Raw genomic sequence first — 23,332 nt, forward strand, 5'->3', positions numbered from 1 at the left:
GGTAAGAGTCAGGTAAGTAGTAACTATGGTTAAGGTTAAAAGTTGGTGCAAAGTCCTCTGAAGTCATGGACTGTGTTTGTGTGTGTGTGTGTGTGTGTGTTGTCAGGAAATACTGCACTCTGAGTAAGCACCTCAACACGGCAAGTAATTTTATTTTATTGTCTAATAATATATGAACACATGTTAAATATATAATCAAACGTGCTACATTCAGTTAGACAGCCAGTCTCCATTGACCCATATGGTTCCACTGGACTGCATTGCTTTGATAGAGGTTACAGGTTAATATCGTTAATGATCTGCAGTTTGCAATGGTGATTATCAGTTTTGATTAAGTGTAAAGGTACAAATACATTAGCAGGGAAATCATGAATATAGTCAAAGTAAGTTAGTCCAACATTATACTGTGTCCCAGTCTTTTTAGTTTAAGCCATGTAGCCTAGTTAATAGTTTTTAGGGCAGGTGACGTGTCTTATGGTGAAGCTGCTCTGTTACTGGCTTTCAAGAGTCATAAAAGACGAGTGGTTGTCCATAAATCCCAGACAGACGGAGGGAGGCGAGTGTTGTTGAGTGTTGATGATCGAAGGGATACAAAGTCATATTTCCCCTGTGGATGAATCGTGATCATGTCGTACAGCAAGTGCTCGATTAGGAAAATGCTGCCAAAGGTAAGAATGATGATAATCGATTGAAGGCGCAATTAATTCTCATCAAACATAATTAAGGAACTGTACATTTAAGTTGGTTTTTTTTTCATTTTGTTTTTAAGAATTATCTTCGCAAGCATGTGGCTCATGACATAAATGTTGCAACGGCCAACTTCAAAACGCTGGTGCCCAGGATGGATCAATTTGGTGAGATGCAAAATAACAGTTTCTTATCTTATTAAACGTGAGATCATTTCAATTAATAATCTCAACGATACACGTTGTCATTTTCTTTGTACAGTTTATAATGATGGAACCAGCAAGGACTTGATGAGTCTGAGTGGAACCCTCCCTGTCAAATTTAATGGTAACAATCACTTTAATTTAGTAACTCAATAGAAACAAGTTCATTTTTTGGAATATTAATAACAACACTGTAAATATGCCAGAGTTAACAAAGAGCCCTTGTTTTTGCCTGGTGTAAAGTTGTCAGGCTGAAGTCAAATAACAAGTTACATATTTAAAACAGTTATTATGATATAGACAATATCAATTATGTAAAATAAGGTATATAGATATACAGTATATGCTGAGGACAAATATGAGCAACAAAACGAACAGCACACAAACACTAGCAAGGGCAGATATGAAAACGAGATAAATCACAAACCGTTTCCTTTCAAATGAAAATCAATTGTGAAATTACTCAAGATATGCAAAGTAAAACACAACTTTCCCTTGTTGTCGCACAAGACATGACCTACAACATCCCCATGTGCCTGTGGCTTGAGGACAGCTACCCTCAGACGCCTCCTCTCTGCTACGTCAGGCCCACACAAGAGATGATGATCATCAGAGGAAATTACACCTCCAGCAACGGAGAAGTGGAGCTGCCTTACCTGGAGGAGTGGAAGAGTGTGAAGAACCAAAACATTATATTATATTCATTTACAGAGCTGCATTTTAAAAAGAAAGAAACAGACAATGAGGTTTACAGGTTACAATGACATTTTCTGGCGCTGCTACACTGGTGTGATTGTTCCTTCTCCTCCTGTCAGGGTGAGTGTAACCTCGTGAGCCTCCTGCAGGTGATGCAGGTCGTGTTCGGAGAATGCCCTCCTGTGTGCATGCAGCCCCACTCCGAGCCTGAGCACGCCTCGTGTAAGTAACGCTCACACTGGGAGAGAAGTGAGGCACCATGTTGATTCAAGACAACACAAACATCCCTGCCCCAGATACAAGCCCATGTTGATAAGACAGATCCCAGATCCATATCTAGGCCACAGCTGATTAGTTCAACCACTCATAAATCTGAAGGGACCTTTCCCCTGTCCACATGTTTATGACTTCGTTGTGACTGATAAGAATATTTATTGAAAGAAATATATATATATTTTTCTAGGCCGGCTACAGTTCCAAAGACAAGCAGAGGTGCTTTCACAGGAAGATGGGAGCTCGTACCTGTCTTTACCCAGAGACGACGGTCAACCTTCCTTTCAAGCATATGAAACCAACTGTTAGTGTTTTGTGTGGAATGTGACGATCATTTGTGTAAAACTGGTTGTGTGTCTTATCCCGTGTTCAGTGTCAGATGGTATCCATTGATTGTTTTATAGTTCATGATTTTTAAGACAAATGCTGCAACTCTGTGTATCTTTTGAAGGATTACGACTGTAAATGTTAAAAAGCACCTGATGTTTTGAGATTGTTTTATTTTGCGTGTTGTTACAAGCCAGATCACTTTGGCGGTTGTAAAACTGTGTTGAAAGACGTGAATTACTTTACTGGCGGCTCATAAAACTGTGATTTCACTGCATCTGCTGTGACCTCGGCCATAAATCTTGTGGACTTTTGACTGGAGACGAGAAAAGACTGTAATTCACATCAAGGTGAAGCCTTATACAAGAGTTTATTACAGAAGAGTCAGGCTTCTTTTAATTTGACAGAAAATAGAATAAAACAGAATTTTCCCGAATGTTTATGGCACTGCAAAAGAAATGGTGCTATAGGAACTCTAATTCTTCTCAATGTGAATTAAGAAATAAACCCATTGTGTGTAGATATTGATTAACTTTCAGCAAATGTCACGTGTCATTTATGCTTCAACTGTGGTTCCATATTATATTCAGGGCTGAGCAATAAAACGATAGCAATTATGGCAGTATAATTTCCACGCACAGTAATATAATAAGAGTTTAATACATGTCATGTTCATTGTGTGAGCAAAGTGAGGAGATGTAACGCATAATTGATCTGATTCAGATTTGAATAATGTTTTCTTGTTTATCAAGAGTTGGTCATTCTCTCACTCAGGAGCAAAAATATGTCTCTAAACTTAGAAATACTAATTTGACATTAATAATTATTATTAACTGCTATGAAAACATTTATCGTGATATATATTTTTGGCCATATTACCAAGCCTTAATTAAATATTATATATCTTCCTTTGTCTGCTAAACAAATTCTGACATGTGTAAATGGTGTTTTATTTTTTCAATGAACACCTCTGAAGCTTTCCGAACTCTTTCTTTAGTCCAGTTTCTCCACTTGGAGTAAACACGGTGATTAGTGCATCTGAAAAGTGTTTTTAAGTTTTCATTTTCAGGGCCTACTTTCTTAATTTCAAGTTTGCTGTATAGGAAGTATATATTCTTTTTGTCTTCACTGGGTGACGATGATGATCAAAACTGGCAAGCAAGTTTTTAGGTTTGATTTCAGCAGTGACTTTTGGATATCTATAGATGTAGACTCAAATTATAGGGTTAGGGTTAGTCATTTGTTGAACTGGTTCTTCAAGATAAAGGTACAGGTGACATGGGGGAAGTTTCTCACCTCCTCTGAGTCACCATGACATTTTACAACATGACAAATCCAGGTGTTGCCACATATCCACTAGTGATGGCGAGATGAAGCTTCATGCAGCATCGAAGCTTTCCATCCAATTGGTTCACTCATGGGCCGAAGCTTACTGGTGCTTCATTTGCTCTACTGGGCCAACGAGTGGACAATAAATGTAAAACGGGCAGAGTGATTATAATGACACCATGGTTTTGGTGTGTGACGCTTCGAATTGAATAAATTAATGAATGATGTTTGTGATGCCAATACATAAATTATGAACTTATTAATATGGTGTCTGTCTTTATGATACAATGGAAGGGGTCCAAAGGGAAAGTGGAAACAAATTGGGCAGAGGGTTGTGATGTGAATGTGCTTGTGTTACTTGGTTTGTGACTAGGGACAACATTTTATTCATTTTTAATTTAAAAAGAACAACTTTTCCACAGTGCTGGGTAATAAAGTCCCTAGTCCACAAAATGTGAGGGGTGAGGGGGGGTCCATTGCGACCGGCTCGCGAGGCTCTGATCATCACCACATACGTCATCAACACAAGCCTCGATCTTCACAACAATCTTCCTGGATCACTCGACACACGCCTCGAAGCCGCGACACGGAAGAACACACCACTGCGCTGTACCGTCGTCACACGCGGACCGGAAGCAGTCAGGTGCTACACCGGAAATCCCTTCTGTTGACGATCGTGTGTTTGTTTTTTTCGGCTTCTCCCTTCGCCGTTTTTCTCGTCTCTTTTTTTACCGGTTCTCGGTTGATTCACTGCGTCGAGACGCATCTTCAACACAAACACACCGCTCGCGTTGGACCGGAGGATCCCGTACAGACACCGAGTCATTGTCTCAGCTGTAGTCGGGCCCGAGGCTGGGCTAACGTTAGCCTAGCATTCAGTCAAGTCCTGCTAGCTGGCGTTAGCTTGTGTTAGCTGTCAGACCACAGAGTGAAGACAGCCGCTCACTCGCTTAAACTCATTTGTGGGATAGGTTATAAACAGATATTTAGAAAACATGGCGGTTGTCAACGAAGCTGCGCTGAAGAAAATGCTGAAGGTAAGACCGCAGCTGAACTGATGTAGCCAACATTAGCGAGTTAGCTTAAGTTGCCGATGTCAAACACGGCGCTATTAGCTAGTTAGCTGGTTAAAACTTCCGGGAGTGAGTCTTGCTTTATGTTTCTCTACGGATTTAGTACATTAAATACTTTATTTTAAAAGGGTCGCTAATGTCATGTTAATTATTTAGCTAAGAACCATCAATAATCGCCTGTTACATTCCCTGGCTATGTAGCATCGTTGCTAACATCACTAATGTTATTAAAATCATGATTTAAACTACGATTCCCTGTTTTTGCAAATTGCTGTTGTTTATTTCATTTTCCCAACAATGACCCCACACTGTAACATGCTGTTGTACAACATATACATCTATTTTTTTAATGTTGACGTCTTAATGAATAAAATTCCACTTTGATGACTGTACTTGTCTGAAGTTTAAATATATTTGTTTCATCCATGTTAAAGTGTCTGTGCTTGTCAGCATCTGTGTCTCTACTTAAATTGTACTAACATACCTGGTTTCTCCTCTGTCTGTGTTTTCATCGCCCAGTCATACAAATACAGGGATCTGACTGTTCGTGAGATAACCAACGTCATCTCCCAGTACAAGGACCTGAAGCCAGTTATGGACGCTTATGGTAAATTAAATGATACTGGTTGCCTCAGTTGCATCTTGTATGATTGTATGATGCTCAATTTGTTGTTGACATGGGATGTTCTTGTGTTTCAGTGTTCAACGACGGCTCCACAAGAGACCTGATGAGCTTGACAGGCACCGTCCCAGTGAGCTACAGAGGTAAAGAACGTTACTCTTCTTTTCTTCAAAAACATTTTCTCTTTACAATCTCGTTGCACATCGTCCCATTGTTAAATTCCAAAGTATTTTTGATCAGTTCACCAACTCCCTCCCTCTTGTATGCGTGGCAGCTCCACCTCACTCTATTTATCCTGCACTTTGTAAAACTTCTCACCTGTTGGCCCAAATACTGTAAAACATTGGACAAGTAAGGTCGACCAAACCAATACACATAAACACGTAGAAGCATATTTATCTGCAAAAGTGGTAATGAGTGTTATTGTGCTACCTCATGTTCTTGATGTACTAGTTTTTCATCAGTTCATCATTATGTTTTTAAATTACACTTAGGAAATAGTAGGCGTCTTTTTACAGAACATGTATTGGTGTGCTTCAAACTTGACGTACTTTAGACGTTACAAATGCAAAGCAATAACTACCCCAAAATGTTATTGTATTTTTTATTTTAGTGTATTTTTCACCAACAAATGTATGTTATCTTTTTATTGGGAGGGGGTTGTGTGTTTTGTGTCTTTTCTTGTTTCTTGTTATGTGTTATGCTGAGGTTGTGATCAAACCCTTACAACAAAGAAATGCAATTGAGGCTTGGTATTTTGCAAAAACTTGTTAGAAATTCGCAAAAAAAGATAACACAAATACAATCAAATATGTAGAACTTTGAAAATACAAATTAATTTAGTATAAAACGTAAGAAATAATGCATATTGTAATGTCTGAAAGTCTCATATTGGATGATGAATTGGTTTGGCTCCACTTCAAATTGAATCCAGTTGTTCTTAATTTCTTGGTTGGGTTTGCTTGCATTGCTATCCTGTCTGATATCGAGACAAAGTTATGTCTATAATGTCAATAAATGACTAATTCCCATGTGCTTTTGTAAACCGAATACAAAAGGATGCCTTAAAATAGCTAAAACACTTGGTTGAACATTCAGGGTGGAAAGATGAGACTGTTGAGACTTGAAAGGGTCTAATTTTCACTTTGTGTGTGTTTGCTTCTTTTAGGCAATGTCTACAACATCCCAGTGTGTCTGTGGTTGCTTGACACATACCCCTACAACCCTCCCATTTGTTTTGTCAAACCCACCAATGCCATGATGATCAAAACTGGCAAGCACATCGATGCCAATGGCAAGATCTACCTGCCTTATCTACATGAGTGGAAGCATGTGAGTGCGAGGTCGTTAATCATCATATCGAAATATAGTTTATTCAGGCAATGATGATACGTGGAATGTGTGGGAATAAAAGCATAGATTAATTTTGAGGTTTGATTGTGGCAGTGACTTTTGGAAATCTATGGATATAGGCTCTATCATAGACTACTGTAAACTATAGAAGTAAGTTATACCTTTGATTTTAAAATGGGGCAGTCACGAGTGCCATGAATGTACCTGTGCTCTAGATAAAAATTTAACTGTGACTTTCCTGTTGATCCTATGACATGAGTGCTTTTTTTGTACTGGTAAGCAAAAGTTAACCATCACTGTTTCTCCTACAGCCCCAGTCAGACCTGTATGGTCTCATTCAGGTGATGATTGTGGTGTTTGGAGAGGAGCCTCCTGTGTTTTCTCGCCCCACTACACAAGCCCCTTACCAATCCTTCCAGGCAGCTGGACCCCCAAACCGTGAGTGACTTATTTTTGTTTTTTAATTGTAAACAGAAAAAGCCAAGTTTTCAGGATAATCCACAGACCCTTTTCCTACAAAGTCATATGGTGCTCGTCAGAGAATTTACATCCTGAAAACCCCGGTAAAATATGTACACTTCATCATCTATACACTAGATGGCGCTCTTAGCTCACCTTTAAAACAACTGACAGTTCATGTGTCTGTGAGGGTGAATGTCCTGTATGTTCGGTATGTCCCTGGACCTGATTGTTTCAATATCACTCTCTATCTCAGCCTCCTACATGCCTGGTATGCCCGCAGTGTCACCATACGGTCCAAACGCTAACCCAGGGTAAGATGTTTGCCAAGCACTTCTCTAACTTCTCTCACCCAGCTAACACATATATACTGTATTTCTCAAAAGAAAAAAACCTGTCCTGGCTTGTCTGTGTGGTTTCTACTGTAGCATTTCACCCACATGCATATTTGTTGCTGGGAAACTGTATAGCCAGGTCAATTGAATCATAAAGTTAAACATCAGCATTTATACACTTTTGAAAGTAAATAATGTAAAGTGTCTGCTATTCGTTGATCATGTATCTATTTGCAGAGGCTATCCAGGATACCCAGGGTACCCAGGGGGCAACTCATACCCAGCCACTGGCGGCCCTGCACACTACCCCACCCAGACCCCAGTCTCCACAGTTGGTATGTGTTACATTTAGTATCTGGGGAACTTCATTTCTTCTTTATACCTAAGGTGCATTTAAAGGTTGAAATCTGCACTGGATTGAAACTTGTTTTCTAACGCAACAAGATATGGAATCTGTTCACTCAGAAACGATTAGATAGTATTTAATTGTACAGCAGTGTGTTGGTTATTGTGAAATTGTATTACACTGGTTTAATATTAAACCAAAGGTTCAATTCACACCAGACAAAATTATATCTTTACCATTTTCCGTGGTCTTTAGTCAACTAGAAATCAAGACACTTGACCTTCTGACTCCGAATCTCTCACCTTCTGACTATGATGGCGTGCTGAGCTGCCACTAAAAGGTCATTACTGTAACTAGAGTGGGGCACATGAAAGGCCAAAGGGTACGATGGACCCGAAAGGAAATGGAACAGCCCCCTCCTGCCACACACACTCTAAACCTTAGTAGAGCACAGTGCTATATTTAGCATTGGAACAGTAACTGCACACAATGACAGACCTCTGATAAGGGGACCCATCTGCCGCCTCTCCACCTCCTACATTTTGTGAAATGGGTTTGACTGAACACCACCCTGATCTCAAGGCAGATCAACTCTGACATTTGTAGTGCTGTCTCCAGACTGCTCATGAAGTGGTCGTGACCCTGCAGACATCCATCAGTGTTTTAACACTTACATAACCTGGTATATGGCAGCTTTTCGAAGATGTACTTTGCGATGGGCTTTTGTATGACTTATATCTACAGTATATATGTGGAGTACACAATATTGCACCCTCAATATCAAGCTTCACTAAAATACATTAATAAATGTTGTAAACCTTTGATATATTATATAATCAAATAAAACACTATGTTAAACTACAGCCTTAAAGTTAAGAAAAGTACCATTTATTGCAGACATATTCTGTTGGATTACACCAGTTTTCCGGGGTTTCCTTTTTTTCTCAAATTTAGAATTATTCAGATGTGTCACAAGCTTTGTGCTTCTGTTTTCACAACCTCTTACTTTGTAGGGGATCTCAAATGATGCTTGTTACCATCGCTATTACCCAAGTTATTACCTTAATAAATGAACATTGGCTCAGGAGGTAGATTGGGTTGTCACATAACCAGTAAGTGGTTTGATTCCCGTCTCTTTCATTCTGCTTGCCAAAGTGTCCTTGGGCAAGACATTCAACCCTAAATTGTCCCTGACGGCTGTGTGAATGATTTATCACAGAAAAGCTCTGCAAATAGAAGTGCTGTCCAAATATGCGTGATTGGGCAAATAACAAGGAACCACTGAATGTTTTCAGTGTGAAAATGATTTGTTATATCACGTGTCATTCACAATCACAAAATCTAAACCTTACTGAAAACATTTGGGTGATTTTGTAGCAGTTTTAAGAAACTCACTGTCATTTTTTAAAACAACAGACGAGAGATTATAATTTGGAAGACTGACACTCATCCCGTCTTACGTCTGCTCAGTGGTTTGTGAGGACATGTTGGACAATAAACAACTGTTCAAGCACCGCGTCTCATCGCTTTTTAACCTCTTCATCTTAAGGTCCAAGCCGGGATGGCACCATTGGTGAGGACACCATCCGCGCATCTCTGATTTCAGCAGTAAGTGACAAACTTCGCTGGAGGATGAAGGAGGAGATGGACAGAGCTCAGGCTGAGCTGGACGCCCTGAAGCGAACGGAGGAAGACCTGAAGAAAGGACATCAGAAACTGGAGGAGATGGTCTCAAGACTGGACCAGGAAGTGGTGAGAGTTATATATGTATTTTCTATGTCCTCTATCGACATCTTTTCCATAATAACAAAATTGACAATTGGTTTTATGGTTGTAATTTTTTTATAGACGGAGGTTGACAGAAACATTGAGCTGCTGAAGAGAAAGGACGAGGAGCTGAGCGAGGCCTTGGAGAAGATGGAGAACCAGTCGGAGAACAATGACATTGATGATGTCATTGTGCCAACCGCTCCTCTTTACAAACAGATTCTGAACCTGTACGCTGAGGAGAACGCAATCGAAGATACTATCTTCTATCTGGGAGAGGCTCTCCGCAGGGGGGTCATTGACCTGGAAGTTTTCCTAAAGGTGACCATCCGTGTCAGAAGTATGAGTAAGAGAAAAAAGTGTTAGCACGTTTTCATCCTGAGGTTTACATTCACTCCTATTCTCTTCTGTTACAGCACGTACGCCTCCTGTCCAGGAAGCAGTTCCAGCTTCGTGCCCTCATGCAGAAAGCCCGCAAGACTGCCGGCCTCAGCGACCTCTACTGATTCCCACACACTACCTGGAAGCGTTCGTATCTTCAATCTCTCTTCCTTTCCCTTCTTTCCCTTTTTGTTTTATTCCCTCCTTTAACGTCTTCTTTTATTTTAAATCGCTGCTCCTTTTTTATAAAAATTCACTATGAAATCTGAAAGAAACCGGAACAGCAACGCTTAAGAACAATTGGACTGTTGTGTTTAGCACAGTGAAACTTCAAACTGTATGGCCACAGTTGTAGTGTTACACCATTTGTATTTTGATCTGACCAAATACTTCTTTGAGATCATTATGCGTCAACGGTCATGAACCAGACACGACAAATGATTAACTGTGGTTGACACGAAAACATTCGCCATACAGGTAAAAGTGAGCTGCGAGCTTATTCTGTGTATGATGTGTGTGAGTGTTTGTGGTGAAGCTGGGTTGTGCGTTATTGTGTCGACATGTTTATGCTGCATTACACCGTGGTCTACAGGTTTTTGCTCTTTGCCAGACAAAGTCATTTGGCTAGTAAGCACAAATTGTCAGGGGCTAGTGGCGAGGGGCTTTGTAGAGAGCCCCATGTGTCCGCTGTCCCACACCCCTCATATTGAAAAGGTTGGGCTGTGATATAAATACCCAGGGCAACCTTTCAGGAAGGGCGGGGGTTCAGCCTCAGGATTTAGTTCTGCCTGGGGTCTGGGTCATGTTCAGGAGCCATGGAGTCAACTGAATCTCCTCTCATACAGTAGACGTGATGATCAACATGGCCCTGAACTGTATTTCTATGTTGTTTGGATCTATCAATGAGCTGAATTCTTGTGAGCACCATCCACTTACCCACACTCCTCTTTATTTTTCCCTCATCTATGTTTTGTCTTCATGATGGTGTGAGTGAGGCTGTTTGATCGCATGTCAGCTGCTCAGGTCTACCCTCTGACTGCATTAACCAGTCAGTCTCGTACAGTGGTCTTCTTACTCTGTACACTGTCTCTAACTAATGCAGGTGGCAGTCTTGACATACTTAAATCTAAAAGGAAATCTTTTTTTTTTTTTTACTTTTCTATTTCCCTTGTGCTGTCCACTTATTCTCAGTCCTGCTGAGAAGTTTAGATTTTCAGAAAAAAAAAGTTGTGAATAATGCCAGAACGTTGGAGGCTATATAAAAAAAAAAAAGGACTATGTACTAATCAAAAAAAGGTAACTTATGTAAAGTTTGCAAACAGGTCTCATTTAAATTAGCCTTTTACTAAATGCACTTTGAATTGTATGATAGAATATCTGCTGTTATTTTTTTTTTCTTTGTTTCCAAATCAACCACCTGTTCTTTTATATCTGTAGATTTATGTAAATCAGTACAAATAAAGTAAATCTGATTTAAAGGTCCATCTCTCTGAGATCATTATTCCAGTTTATTTTTTTTACTTTAAACCAAGGAGGTTATGATTTTGCCCGTTGGTTGTTGGGTTTGTTTTCTAGCAGGATCGTGCAAAAACTGCTGAACGGGTTTTAATGAAACTTGGATGGATGGGACACAGGCCACAAAAAAAAAACAATTCCGTTTTGGCCTGGATCTGGACAAAGGGGCAGATCCAGAAATTGTTTTTTATTTTCTTTAACACTGCCAGATTGCAACCGTTTTTTCACATTTCACCATCTTCTCAGGGATTAATTCAAGGATCTTGATGAATAAAGCATATTTAGAGGACTAATATCTGTGAGTGTGAGAATTTGGTACAGCTGTTGGGCCTATGCACCCTACTTAGTCCCATTCTAGTTCATAACTGTTTGATGGCTTATTGATCACAGTTGTATCTCTTAGTTATATCTCTGTCATGCACACTTGTTGGACAAACAAACCACAGAGGGTAGCATTAATGAATAGTATTTCAGAGCGCAGTGGCTAGTTCGCGCTGGTATTTTTTAGTTGCTGCAGCAGTGACCACATTTCTCCAGCACAGAAGCTTCTAATCCGCCGCATGTATTGACCCATAGATTTGCACAGAGAGCAGCTGATTCAGCGGCCCTGTAAACACGAGCTGCCTTTTGCTAGACTGCACGACAAACAAGCAAAGGACAAAGGACACGTCAGTATCGTCATCCTGGCAGATTTATTTGATGTTACGGGCAAATAAAAATCAACATCCAGCTGCCCTGACAGGAAGTCTGTGAGTGATCGATCAACCCTATCCAATGTGTAAACATCAATACATAAATAGATCTCATCTGTATTTTTACGTCATAAATAATAGTATAGTTCTCTGTTAATGTTCTTTATTTCCCAAAAGTCAGGATTCAAATAAATACAGACACCCTTTGAGGGTATTTAGGGTGCACGTACGTACAACACCTTCAGGATTCTTACCTTCCGTTATGATTCATAACCATGATTCCAGCTGACTCTTTCCCATTGGGTCTCTGTTACATTATGGCAAGTTACCTTATAAGCAACCTCACTAAGTATCTCCGGTGTGACCTTGCTTTGTAACAGCTTGCCTTTTAAATATATATATTTCTCTCAGTGCACTTGTGTGTTTTTTTTGTTTTAGTTTTTTTAAGGCTTCAGTGCCAACCAGTAGACTGCACAGCATCGCTTGTCTCAAGTGATAAGGTACTTTGGTATCACAGGAGTCCAGTGATTGATATCAACTCTCTAGGAAGCCTTCCTCATAGAGAATGGAATGTCTCCATTGTTTTCCAAATAAAAAAAATGAACAGAGATTCCCAAGTGGAAAAAAAACAACCGGTAATGACCACAGAATCCCTACCAAATACGAACGAGGAGTGCACAGAAGTAACAGCAACAGTACACGTAAACATACAGTACATAGTATTATACACTCAATATGCAAAGGCCTTACAATTGATGTATAGTCAGAACAACATGTAAATGCCCCCTCTCTTCAACACTGAGATCGAAGGCTAAAGGTATGAGATGTGTTTCTGAATATTTAGTGATGGAGGAAGGAAGGCAGCGAAGGAAAATGATACCCATGTCAACTAAAATCTAGTTTCCATTGGGTCAGCTACAAACACTTGGGACATTTTTATAGATACTCAAAAGTCTCAATCGTCCATTGCCGTGAGGGACACAGGAGGTACAGTAGGTGGAGATTAACCACGCAGAGCTTGGTGTGGCTTCCAGGTGGAGCTGAGAATTCAGAGCCGCCCTCTTCACAGGGTGAGCTCCTTCTGTACACCCCACAGGGTCTCAGCGCTCTTCACCAGCTGCTTCTCCTCCTCAGGCTTCAGTGTCATGTGGATGACGTCTGTCAGGCCGCTGTTGCCCAGGACACAGGGGACACTGAGGAAGACCTCATCCTTCACTCCGTGCATGCCCTAACAGACGAAGAGAGGAAGAAGAGGACCAACCCGTTATTCATCTGCACACTGTTTTGTAAATGAATCAACAGCAGGAACATCATGATCTAGGATTTGTCCGACTTGCTAACCGGCACCTCACCTGGACCAGTGTGGACACGGGGTGAACTTTGTGCATGTTCTTCAAGATGCTTTCCACCAGGTCAGCCACAGACATGCCGATGGCCCAGGAAGTGTAGCCCTTCAGCTTGATAACCTCATAGGCTCTGCAGTGCACATAGAAAATGATCATAAAAAAATTTGAAGTGAGAAGAACTGCCATGTCTCTCTGACGAATAAGAAAATCAAGCTTTCAGTCGGCTTTGGTATTTAAGACAAAGTTACTCTGTCTTCATTCATTTATCTTCGTTCCAGATGTTTTTATGCAGAGAATTCAGCTGTTTATCTCTGAGAATGCATGTTAATTCAGTATCTAATGCTGTTTTGTAGGGGAAGTTTGTAGTTGCCACTCCTGTATTCCTGCTGTGCACACGGTAGCTCATACTGTAAATATATCTGGTCCATGTTAATCATTTATGAGGAAGGCAGTGCACCAAAAACTCAAATCCGATATATAAAGTACAGCTTCGTAAGCCTTTAAATTAACTCAGGTTGAGTGGCTGACAATGGAATCAAAGGAATGACAACTTAATTATCCAAAACACATAAGTAATCAGTGGTGATTAAGTAGCGTTGACAGGTCATATCAAGAAAACCTTTCTTTAGTCAGGAATTAATATCCTCATTTATTTCATTAAGGCAGAACCTGGATGTTAAAGTGAGGTCATGAAGTTTTGTGTAACAGAGTAGCAGATCTATTGTGTGTGTTGTGGCAGCCAGGCTTTAATAATTATAAATAAATGCCTGCCTCTGCTTGTCTCTGGGCTCAGTTCCATGTTCAAATTCCTCACCTGAGCAAGTCAGCGCGCTTGGATTCAACTGAGCCTGCTGGGACTTTTAGCCTTTATGTTTATGAATAGTGGTGATTGTTAACCATTGAGCCCTACAGACCTGTTTTTAATTTTATGGCTCCGACTTTATACAATTGCAGCCATAAATCTGCTGGACAGATGTCATCCGTGCAGGTGGCAGAGTGTGAGCAGGAAATGTTTCAGCTCGATGCTGGTTTACTTATAAAAAGGAATGGTCCTCACCCTTCAACCACCTGCTTGTGGACGTCCTTCCAGTTCTCGGTGTCACCCTCAGCCCCCATCTTCGGGTTGAGGCACTGCAGAGAAACTCCGGCAACGTTCACGCCGCTCCACACGGGCACTATGAGAAACAATCATGAGATCATGAAACGTGCAAATGATGAATCTATAATAAATGATTTGCTTTAGACCAACAAACATTCACAGCGGATGTTATTTTTAGTTGAATCTTCGTACCACTAGAGTCTCCGTGTTCTCCGATGATCCAGCCGTGACAGCTTGAAGGGTGGATGTTGAGCTTCTGTCCCATGAGGTGGCGGAAACGGGCGGAGTCCAGGTTGGTGCCAGAGCCAATGACGCGGTGACGGGGGAAGCCACTCAGCTTCCAGGCCACGTAGGTCAGGATGTCCACTGGGAGGGAGAAGAATGAAGAGAAGTGAAGAATCAGCCAATGACAACATTTCAAACTGTACCGCACTTTCTCCTCTCACACGTTCCGTCCCCCGTCATTCACGCTCACTTCCTCCTCACCTGGGTTGGAGACCACCATCAGGATGCAGTTGGGGCTGTACTTGACGATGTTGGGGATGATGAACTTGAAAATGTTGACGTTACGCTGCACCAGGTTGAGACGGCTCTCGCCCTCCTGCTGGCGGGCGCCGGCAGTCACCACCACCACCTTGGAGTTGGCTGTCACTTTGTAGTCTAAAACATGGATAGAGAGAGTGTTCTGATGCAGCCACTGAAAAGTTTTTTCAGTGAGCAAAAAATAAAAAGGTTCTCAGCAAAAGTTGTGGTTAATATTTGTTCATTTTCACCTTTGTCGGCCACAATCTTGTGCGTCTTGAGGAAGAGGGAGCCGTGCTGCAGGTCCATGACCTCACCCTTCAGCTTTTCCTCCATCACATCAACCAGAGCCAGCTCATCACACAAGTCCTGATGATACACATTACATAGAGTAAGTCATTCTGACAACTCACCACACAATTTGTATTGTGTGTGTTACAGCAAATCTATTGAGTGAATGGAGCTACACTGAGACCTGTGCCAAATGTGGAGGATCTCTGTTATTCCCAGAGGTATTCTTCACTTTTATATCTATTTACAGAATATAAATATGAAGCCATGTCTTGGCTAATAAGATGCATTATAATTTGAATGACCCCTGGCTTCTCTTGGCCTCTGTTGTTCCTCAGCTCGCTAAGATCAGGCTATATTAGAGTGAAGGGAACCGGACATTAGAAGGGAAGTGCCAAGATTTCTCTCCTTTGTCCTCCTTCTACCAAACAATACAGAGGTTTGACTGTTCTCAGGTCAGGGACTAGTTTGCATAACCTTAATATTCCATCCATAATGCATAATGCTGTGGGTTTGCTAACTCATTCAGGTTCATCTAAATCTACTCCTCATATCGGTTTATCCATAATTTAGATCAGATCCAAATAAAAACCTGAATCTAGTGAATTTAAATGTAGTTTCATAAGGCGACTGTTGGGCCTTGGAGGAGGTTCATTCTAGTTACTACTTTAATAACTCTGTAGCCTCCTTCATAGATTTACCTATGAAGTTATCATAGTTATCATATTTCTCTTTGCTCATTCTACACTACATTGATATATACATCACATAAAATCGACTCTTTCTCTCCCGTCTCACCTTCAGCAGGACGCTCATGGCGGAGGCCATGCCCACCATGCCGACGCCCACGACCGTCACCTTGTTCTTGCTGCCAACAGGCTCCTCCTTCATCACATGGGTGATCAGCTTCTCCTTGGTGGACATCTGAGATAAAATAAAGAGGCACAGTGAAAGTGGGAAGAAGAAATAGTAAAAGGGAAGGACAAGGTAAGTAAGAGGTGGTAGAATAAAGCAGGTAGGCAGAGTGTAATAGGGGGAGAGGGAGGGTTAGATGCATAATGTATGTGGCGGTTATTTGAAGGCCCTCACAAGTGGGGTGCATGAGCACGTTCTCATCCTGTGAGGACTGGGATTCCCTTTATTTTGTCATCACCACAGAAAAGGGAGTTTCTGTAAAGGGGTCATGAAAGTTTCCCTTTTTCATGACCCCAAAACACAACTTCTATCAACCACAACTTCCTGTTTTATACTTCCAACTCTGACACTCTTCACTATTTACTTCCATATATGGTTTCCTGATAGTATTTGCTCCTTAGCCCCTCTCCAGGTCTCCATAGCAACCCCTGCCTGGGAAAATTCCGCTGGCTGTATCCGTGCGGCACAGACCATCCCCAGCTGACGTCACTCTCACACACGCTACTATTTATGCTTCCTGTCTGAGCTGACTAGGCGGGTGGGCTGACCGCTTTGCAGGCTCTTGCATCACCAGCGTGATTGCGTCGTGTCTCTGTGATGTAGAGACGCTGGTCATGTGACACACAGGACATCTGGAGTACCTGACGGGCAGCACGGTGCTTTGTAATACCTTCCCTGAGAGGATATTTAAAACCTCTCCAGGGTGAGTTTGCACACAATAGTAAGACATGGTAGGTGGGACAGTCATACCTTATGTCCCTTTATCCAATTATCTCTCACTCAGAGCGAGCTGAAGGCTTATTACATAGCAGGACGTGACCCTGAGGTTAGCCGAGTTACAAGAAACCCCTTTGTTAAGTTACAGTAAAGGATTACAGCATATGTTCACTACTGGCCAGCATTCCTTTCTTTACACTGGGCTGTACAAACAGCCATATTACTTCTGAGCTTCACTGAATGAGGATTACAAGAAGGATTATTAGGAGCTGAAGGAACTTAATGTGATATGGTTGGTAGGAGTGAGAGCGAGATGGATGTTTAATGCCAATCCTTGGATTATATGAGTTTCTGGGACTGTTCCACACATCTGTACGACTATCACAGCTTTCTGCATATGATCATATTTCCCAGCACATAATGACATTTACTTAATCAGATCACCGGCAGGGTAAGTTATTAAGGGTTTACTGAGCTCTGATAGGGTGTCAGGTATCACAGCGGTGCTTTAGTCTTTCACATTTTGCAGATGACTGTCAATGCATCTAAACTATGTGATCTTACAAAAATATGACTTTATCCAAACTTGTATTTGCTTTGTAAGATTCCACATGTTGGGGGAACACTGTCTCTTCTGTTAATGTAATGGATCGACTGTAGCCGCCAACACTTCCAGGAAAGGCGTTAGTTTGATTAATCTGAAAAATTATCAATATTTTTAAATAATTGATGTGATCATAAAAATGGCAAAGCACTAAAACAGCAGTGATGATAATACATCAGCAGCAGCATCGCTGTCACTATAAGACCGGCCCCCCCCCACAGACCATGATGTTGGGTACAGCGCCTTTCATTCTCACGTGCCAGATGGACACCGGCCGCGGAGGTGCACTTGTGTAACAGCGCGTGTATTCGGTCTATTACATCAACACGATCCTCTGATGTCCTGATCGAATACCTCGGATTGACTGATCGATCACTTAAGGGCTCTTCCGTCGACTTATTATAATCATATTAGCACCTAATATTGATATTTTGCATTTTTACGCGTGGATTACATTGGCCAGTGACTCTATGGTTCTTGTAGGCGCATGTCCATTATTTAGATTCCCATCCATCTCGTGTTATACGCGGCTCTGCGGCGCTCTTGAATCTTGAGGTGTAGGAAACGTACAGGCCTACGTCATGCCGCCTCGACTATTCTGTAGTAATCGCTCTCATCTAAAAAAAAAAAAAAAAAGTGCACATCATTGCACCAATGTGGGAAAAGGCGTGAGCAGAAAAACAAAAATAGTAAACCCGTAACCAATCAATCGATAATCATTGACGCCACACCTCCCCTGGCCTCCTGCTCTGTCTGGGAGATCCTAACAAAATGCGCATCAGGTTGATAAAGTCTCTTTATCAGCTCGTATCCCTGAACAAGGAAATGGATGGAGACAAGTCCCGGATGAGCCCGAGCGAGCCGGACGCAGCTCACAATCCAGAGGGATTTAGTTCTTACCTTGAGGTTCGAGTAGCAGAGAGGGTGAGAACGTGAGACGGAGTGGGTCTTCTTCTTCCCCGTGGGCAGCTTTTCTCCGCAGAAAGAAGTGGTGCTGCGGAAGGGGGCGAGTCTCTTTAAAGGCTCCTCCGTTGAACACTACGTGCGCGCATTCGCAATGAGCTTGGGGGGGCGGGGCCTAAGGGCCGCGGCGCATGTTGCCGGTCACGTCCCGACTTGCCTCAGGCCGGATGCGGGGGAGGAGCCGGTGCGCATCATACTTCGTTATTTTTTCCAGCGAAATTTGCTCTTCATCGTCTCCAGTTTTAACCCTGTGGACGGAGCTGAATGAAAGTGATGTGATATGAAGGTTACTCAGGAACATGTGCGTGAATCAGCAGTTCCACCATCCACATGTTACAGGAAACACACACTGATGTTTAACGCCTAGTTTCACAACACTTTGTATAATCCAGCTTTTATACAGTTTATACTCATTATAGCAGCTCGACGGTGTAGCAGGGAATTTCTAAAATATGACTCATGTAATAACAACAACCACAACAACAACAACAGCAATAATAATAATAATATCAATAATAATAATAATAATATACAGTTAATTCATATATGTTTCCTGTGTCATTATAGCTGCTGATGTAACATTAACACACTGGGGTATGTGTTAGTTATACAAGGAAGTCCCTGCTCCTGGCTTTGGATGAACTACAATTTATTTGCGCCACCTGCTATTTCCTGTAAGTAATTACAACACAGTTAAGGTTATGACTCGACCAGCCACTTGTGCTACTTCTCTTGACTTATTCTGTCAGACTGATTGACAGACACGTAGCATAATAGTTGCAACATAGCATTTCAATTGTATTCGTCATGCTGGGTCAACTGTCTGTCTCACACCGGGACCAAACCTTCGTGCTCCCCCACTACCCAAGGTCCGGATATACTACAGGCCGCTGTTGGCGCCCTCAGACATATGTGAAGTTTATAGGAAAGTGATTCATAACACTTTCCTATTGTGTCATTCAGCATTCGGGGGGGAAACAAACTTTCGGATACTGGATTTTGTTTTCAAGCAGCATCACTGAATCAACGTTAGGTCGAGATTCACAGTTAAGTGTCCTGACAAAACACTACAAAAAATGGTAAAGAAACGCCAAAGCAAATCCACAACCATCACTTTAATATCTATGAAACTTTTAGACATTAAACCTTTGTCACAGCCCGGCTCCATGTCTGTGACAAGGAGGGAGAAGACACGAGTTGACTGTTATGATCCCAGACATTTATTTAACAAAACAAGATCTAAACAACAACACAACATGTGTCCTTAAGCAAAACAAAAGGGATGCTGCCGTCGGGAGACAGGGAGCTCGTCCCTCAGAGAGAACAAGACATGACTGAGGCGAGGCCTTTACAGCTCAGGGGACTGAAGCACAGGCACACCTAGTGTCCAGGTGAGGGGGGAGGGGGTCATCACACCTTTGTCAGTCACCACCAGCCGATGAGCTCATCAAGAGCAACACTCAGGTGTGGAGTATAAAACATCCTTCAGTATCAAATAGAGTTCTCGAATCAGCAACAAAATGTTTTTCACATCAATGTTAAAAAAGATTTAAAAACCCACTTACATCTCTGTTTATTGGTTTTAAATACTTGTACATGGGACAAATAAGAGTTCTTTAACAATTTATGTTTATTTTGCACATGAACATGGGTCACACACCCGTCATTTAAACAATAATAGTTCACGAGAACACAAATAGTCAGCTCAGACAAACACAGACATACAGGAGGTCATAGGTCACAGGTTAAATCACAGAGGGCCACAGTTCCTGTTCAGGAGACTCCTTGGAACACGATGCAAGAACAATCAGGTCCCAGATCATTCAGACTCTGTAGAAGTGATCTGTTAGTTTTTAGAATACAAGCGAGACATTCCAAAAGAAGCAGCTGTAGTACAATGTCTCTGCAACCCCCTAACAGAGAGGCCCCTTATCCCTAAGTCACCGTGACCGCACATTTTCTAGCAGCAAAAGTAAGAACATTATATAAGCTTTTGCCAGTTGTACAATTTATATTTACAGACAAGTTTTTTGATAAATACATTTTGTCATATTGAATTTTCTTTGTTTTGTCAATTTTCACTTGCAGGCCAAATTGCAGCCACAGAAAACAATCCTTATAGTGTTATCATGTTTGCTCAAGGACCCTTCAGCAGGCCAGATGTTTACTGACACAGAGGTTTGAATCCAGGTCGTCCAGTCGATGTACATTCGTCAACGAATATTGTCGCAGAGCAGAGGCAGAAGTGTGAATTGTGATGTCAGTCTGATGAGTGTGATTATTGTTTGAGACTTCACGGCAGAATAAAGACTAAATCCAAATGATGAGATTCACGTACATCCACAGCGGTCAAAGAAATATGGGTCCATGCAAGTTAAACAAAAGAATATCATTATTAACTGATCAAACTATATGTATATGTATATGTATATGTATATGTATATGTTGTACATATGTATATGTATATCGATGTTCTCCTCCTCTAACCCGGTTGGTTTTGTTTATATAAATTTCTGTTTGCATTTCCATTTATTTACCACACTGGTGTAATAAATTAAACTCACCAGCAGGCGGTGCTATTATAAAGCCAGTAGAACAAGCATCAGGCAAACTCTCTTCTTCACTTGCAACATTGTCACATGGACCAAAATCCTAATTTACAGACTGTTGAGTAACATTAAATATACTACTGCTACTACTACTAATAATAATAGTATATAATAATATTGAATAATAAAACCGCTTTCAAAGGTCAACACAAAACGTGCCACAAAGATTACAAGAGGTGTAAATAATACAATATGTACATTAAAAAGATATACACATACATAAACAAACAATACAGGTTTGCATACATACATTCACATCAACACACATACAGTAAAACAGACAAAAGAGTAAAGCTGAAGAAGAATCGGTTTCTCTACAACATGTTTCACAGTTTTGAGGTAGCGAGCTGCAAAATCCATCCTTTCTCCACATCACAACACTGCAGTGAATCAAAGCTACAGCAAAATGATCCACTCAGGCCACTTCTCCTCTCATGTCAGTCCCAACGCTCCAGTTTAAACAACATCTAACACACGGGCTGTGGCTTGAAAAGTAATGAAAACATCAGTAAAATGTGTTAATGTGCCTCTGTGTGTGTGTGTGTGTGTGTGTGTGTGTGTATGAGACTATATGACAGTATAAAACACTGCTGGAGACAGATGAAGCTGCATTAGATGTGTGTGACATCAAACTCCATCTCCTGTCGCTAAATGTCCTCAGTTTGCCTTCAGTGAAAACTTCTCCTCTCTTTGCAACTTCTGCTTGTCCTTGCTGCCGAATTAGTCGTCGTCCTCATCCTCTCTGTACCACTGCTTTCAACAGTCTCTGGAGTGTCTGCCAATTCAATCAGTGCAAGCCCCCTCCAGTGGAATAAAAAGAAGAAACACAAGCTTTTGCTGTGATAGCTTCCCCCTCTCACCACAGGGTCAGTTGCCAACATGCTGTTATTGCACAGGGCATTGGGACCGAGCTGCGGCTGCTGCAGGTGATATCCCACCTGTCTCTGTCTGCAGCATAATGGAGAGGAATCTAATCACCTCTCCTCCTCCTCCTCCTCCTCCTCCTCTTCCTCCTACAGCCTCTTGTTTAGAAACACAACCGAGGAACAGGGCTACACATCAATCATAAATCAGATCCTGCAGGGAATGAGATCACTCCCACAACTGTTGTCAGAACAGCATCCAGCTCACTTTAACTCGGACACAGCCTGAACCCCCAAACCCACGGATCGTATCTCATTTCGGGTGTTTCCTCCCTAATTCGTCCTTCCTCTGTCCCTCAACATGAGATCAGAAATCTTATTCCTCTTCCCCTTTCATCCCACAGTCACTTCCTTCACATCTTTCTCCCCCTTCCTCACTACCTGCTTCTTCTCTTTCCTTCCCCACCAGTTTCACTCCGTGCACACACCTTCTGCCTACAATTGATAACATCCCTGATGGAGCTCCTGTATTAGCCACCCACAGGCAGATTAACCAGAGCAATGATACACCAATCAGCAGCAATTATGCACTGATAAACCCGGGGAGAGCTCTGCTGGATATGGGGAAAAGGGTGGTGGTGGCGGTTGTGGAGTGATTGAGTGTGTTTTGGTGCATGATTAAAGGTTGTGTGTCTGTGCATGCATTTGCTTGTGCTATACAAGTGATTATACTTTGTTCTTTTTGCGCCTGCAGTCTTAATTCCTTCACAGGTCATATTATTATAATCAGATGAGAAATCAGTCCTTGTCTCCGGGTTCTTATCGGGCGCTAATTGAAGCTATGATCAGACAAGCTGTAGCCTCATCAGTTATTATTGAAAATACAAGCCCGAGTGCAGAAAACAACATCTGAATCAACAGAGGTTTGGAATCCATATGGCGCGTCCTCACTGTCCCCGTGTATCTGCCATGATTGAAGATTATTATCTCATCATTACAGTATATTAAAGCGCCTCGGTTACAATGTTGGCACTTGTTGGCTTTTGGACGTCGCTGCTCAAACAGCAGCCTGGCGTTGTTATGGAGCCGCTAAGCGATGATGAAAATGAGTAAAAAGGCCAGAGTTTCCAGCCTGCGGGCGCTCGCACACCGGCCAAGTCTGATTTCAAGAGCAGCTGTGTGGGTTTAAACCACACACACACACACATGCTGCTTTTGCACACGCTAACATGTTTGCATGAACACAGAGACACACAAGCAGGAGCTTCTTTTTAACGGCAGAGCAAAGACCCTGAAAGCTGTTTACTGCTGTGCGGCCTGGAAACCCACCAAACCTTCCATTCCA

The 23,332-nt window shown here is 41.7% G+C and overlaps 3 protein-coding genes across 3 annotated transcripts; 2 read left to right on the top strand and 1 right to left on the bottom strand.

The window, feature by feature from the left end:
* Positions 1 to 626: 626 nt before the first annotated feature.
* Positions 627 to 1,816, top strand: zgc:123278 (uncharacterized protein LOC641569 homolog). Its single transcript, XM_047339791.1, has 5 exons — positions 627 to 668; positions 770 to 854; positions 949 to 1,014; positions 1,401 to 1,564; positions 1,706 to 1,816. The coding sequence occupies exons 1-5, from the start codon at positions 627 to 629 to the stop codon at positions 1,814 to 1,816; spliced, it is 468 nt and encodes a 155-aa protein (XP_047195747.1).
* A 2,263-nt stretch (positions 1,817 to 4,079) lies between these two features.
* tsg101a (tumor susceptibility 101a) lies at positions 4,080 to 12,613 on the top strand. Its single transcript, XM_035157363.2, has 10 exons — positions 4,080 to 4,552; positions 5,108 to 5,195; positions 5,288 to 5,353; positions 6,379 to 6,542; positions 6,875 to 7,001; positions 7,279 to 7,336; positions 7,595 to 7,692; positions 9,253 to 9,455; positions 9,552 to 9,791; positions 9,887 to 12,613. Exons 1-10 carry the CDS (start codon positions 4,511 to 4,513, stop codon positions 9,974 to 9,976), a joined length of 1,176 nt encoding a protein of 391 aa, XP_035013254.1. The 5' UTR covers positions 4,080 to 4,510; the 3' UTR covers positions 9,977 to 12,613.
* Positions 12,040 to 18,613, bottom strand: ldha (lactate dehydrogenase A4). The gene is made up of 8 exons (XM_035157364.2): positions 18,453 to 18,613; positions 16,115 to 16,240; positions 15,277 to 15,394; positions 14,990 to 15,163; positions 14,696 to 14,869; positions 14,462 to 14,579; positions 13,411 to 13,534; positions 12,040 to 13,286 (listed from the first exon to the last, which is right to left on the bottom strand). Exons 2-8 carry the CDS (start codon positions 16,238 to 16,240, stop codon positions 13,122 to 13,124), a joined length of 999 nt encoding a protein of 332 aa, XP_035013255.1. The 5' UTR covers positions 18,453 to 18,613; the 3' UTR covers positions 12,040 to 13,121.
* Between the last annotated feature and the right edge of the window lie 4,719 nt (positions 18,614 to 23,332).

The sequence above is a fragment of the Hippoglossus stenolepis genome, chromosome 5, assembly GCF_022539355.2.
Source record: "Hippoglossus stenolepis isolate QCI-W04-F060 chromosome 5, HSTE1.2, whole genome shotgun sequence".
Lineage (NCBI taxonomy): Eukaryota > Metazoa > Chordata > Actinopteri > Pleuronectiformes > Pleuronectidae > Hippoglossus > Hippoglossus stenolepis.

What these genes read in the sequence shown, in the direction of transcription:
- tsg101a (XM_035157363.2), top strand. Translation starts at nt 4,511, where the DNA reads ATGGCGGTTGTCAACGAAGCTGCGCTGAAGAAAATGCTGAAG. An exon ending in ATCTACATGAGTGGAAGCAT is followed by an intron (nt 6,543 to 6,874) that starts GTGAGTGCGAGG and finishes TTTCTCCTACAG; the next exon opens with CCCCAGTCAGACCTGTATGG. An exon ending in GGTCCAAACGCTAACCCAGG is followed by an intron (nt 7,337 to 7,594) that starts GTAAGATGTTTG and finishes ATCTATTTGCAG; the next exon opens with AGGCTATCCAGGATACCCAG.
- ldha (XM_035157364.2), bottom strand. Translation starts at nt 16,240, where the DNA reads ATGTCCACCAAGGAGAAGCTGATCACCCATGTGATGAAGGAGGAGCCT. An exon ending in CAAGATTGTGGCCGACAAAG is followed by an intron (nt 15,164 to 15,276) that starts GTGAAAATGAAC and finishes TCCATGTTTTAG; the next exon opens with ACTACAAAGTGACAGCCAAC. An exon ending in AGAACACGGAGACTCTAGTG is followed by an intron (nt 14,580 to 14,695) that starts GTACGAAGATTC and finishes TGTTTCTCATAG; the next exon opens with TGCCCGTGTGGAGCGGCGTG.
- zgc:123278 (XM_047339791.1), top strand. Translation starts at nt 627, where the DNA reads ATGTCGTACAGCAAGTGCTCGATTAGGAAAATGCTGCCAAAG. An exon ending in GCCCAGGATGGATCAATTTG is followed by an intron (nt 855 to 948) that starts GTGAGATGCAAA and finishes TTCTTTGTACAG; the next exon opens with TTTATAATGATGGAACCAGC. An exon ending in ACCTGGAGGAGTGGAAGAGT is followed by an intron (nt 1,565 to 1,705) that starts GTGAAGAACCAA and finishes TCCTCCTGTCAG; the next exon opens with GGTGAGTGTAACCTCGTGAG.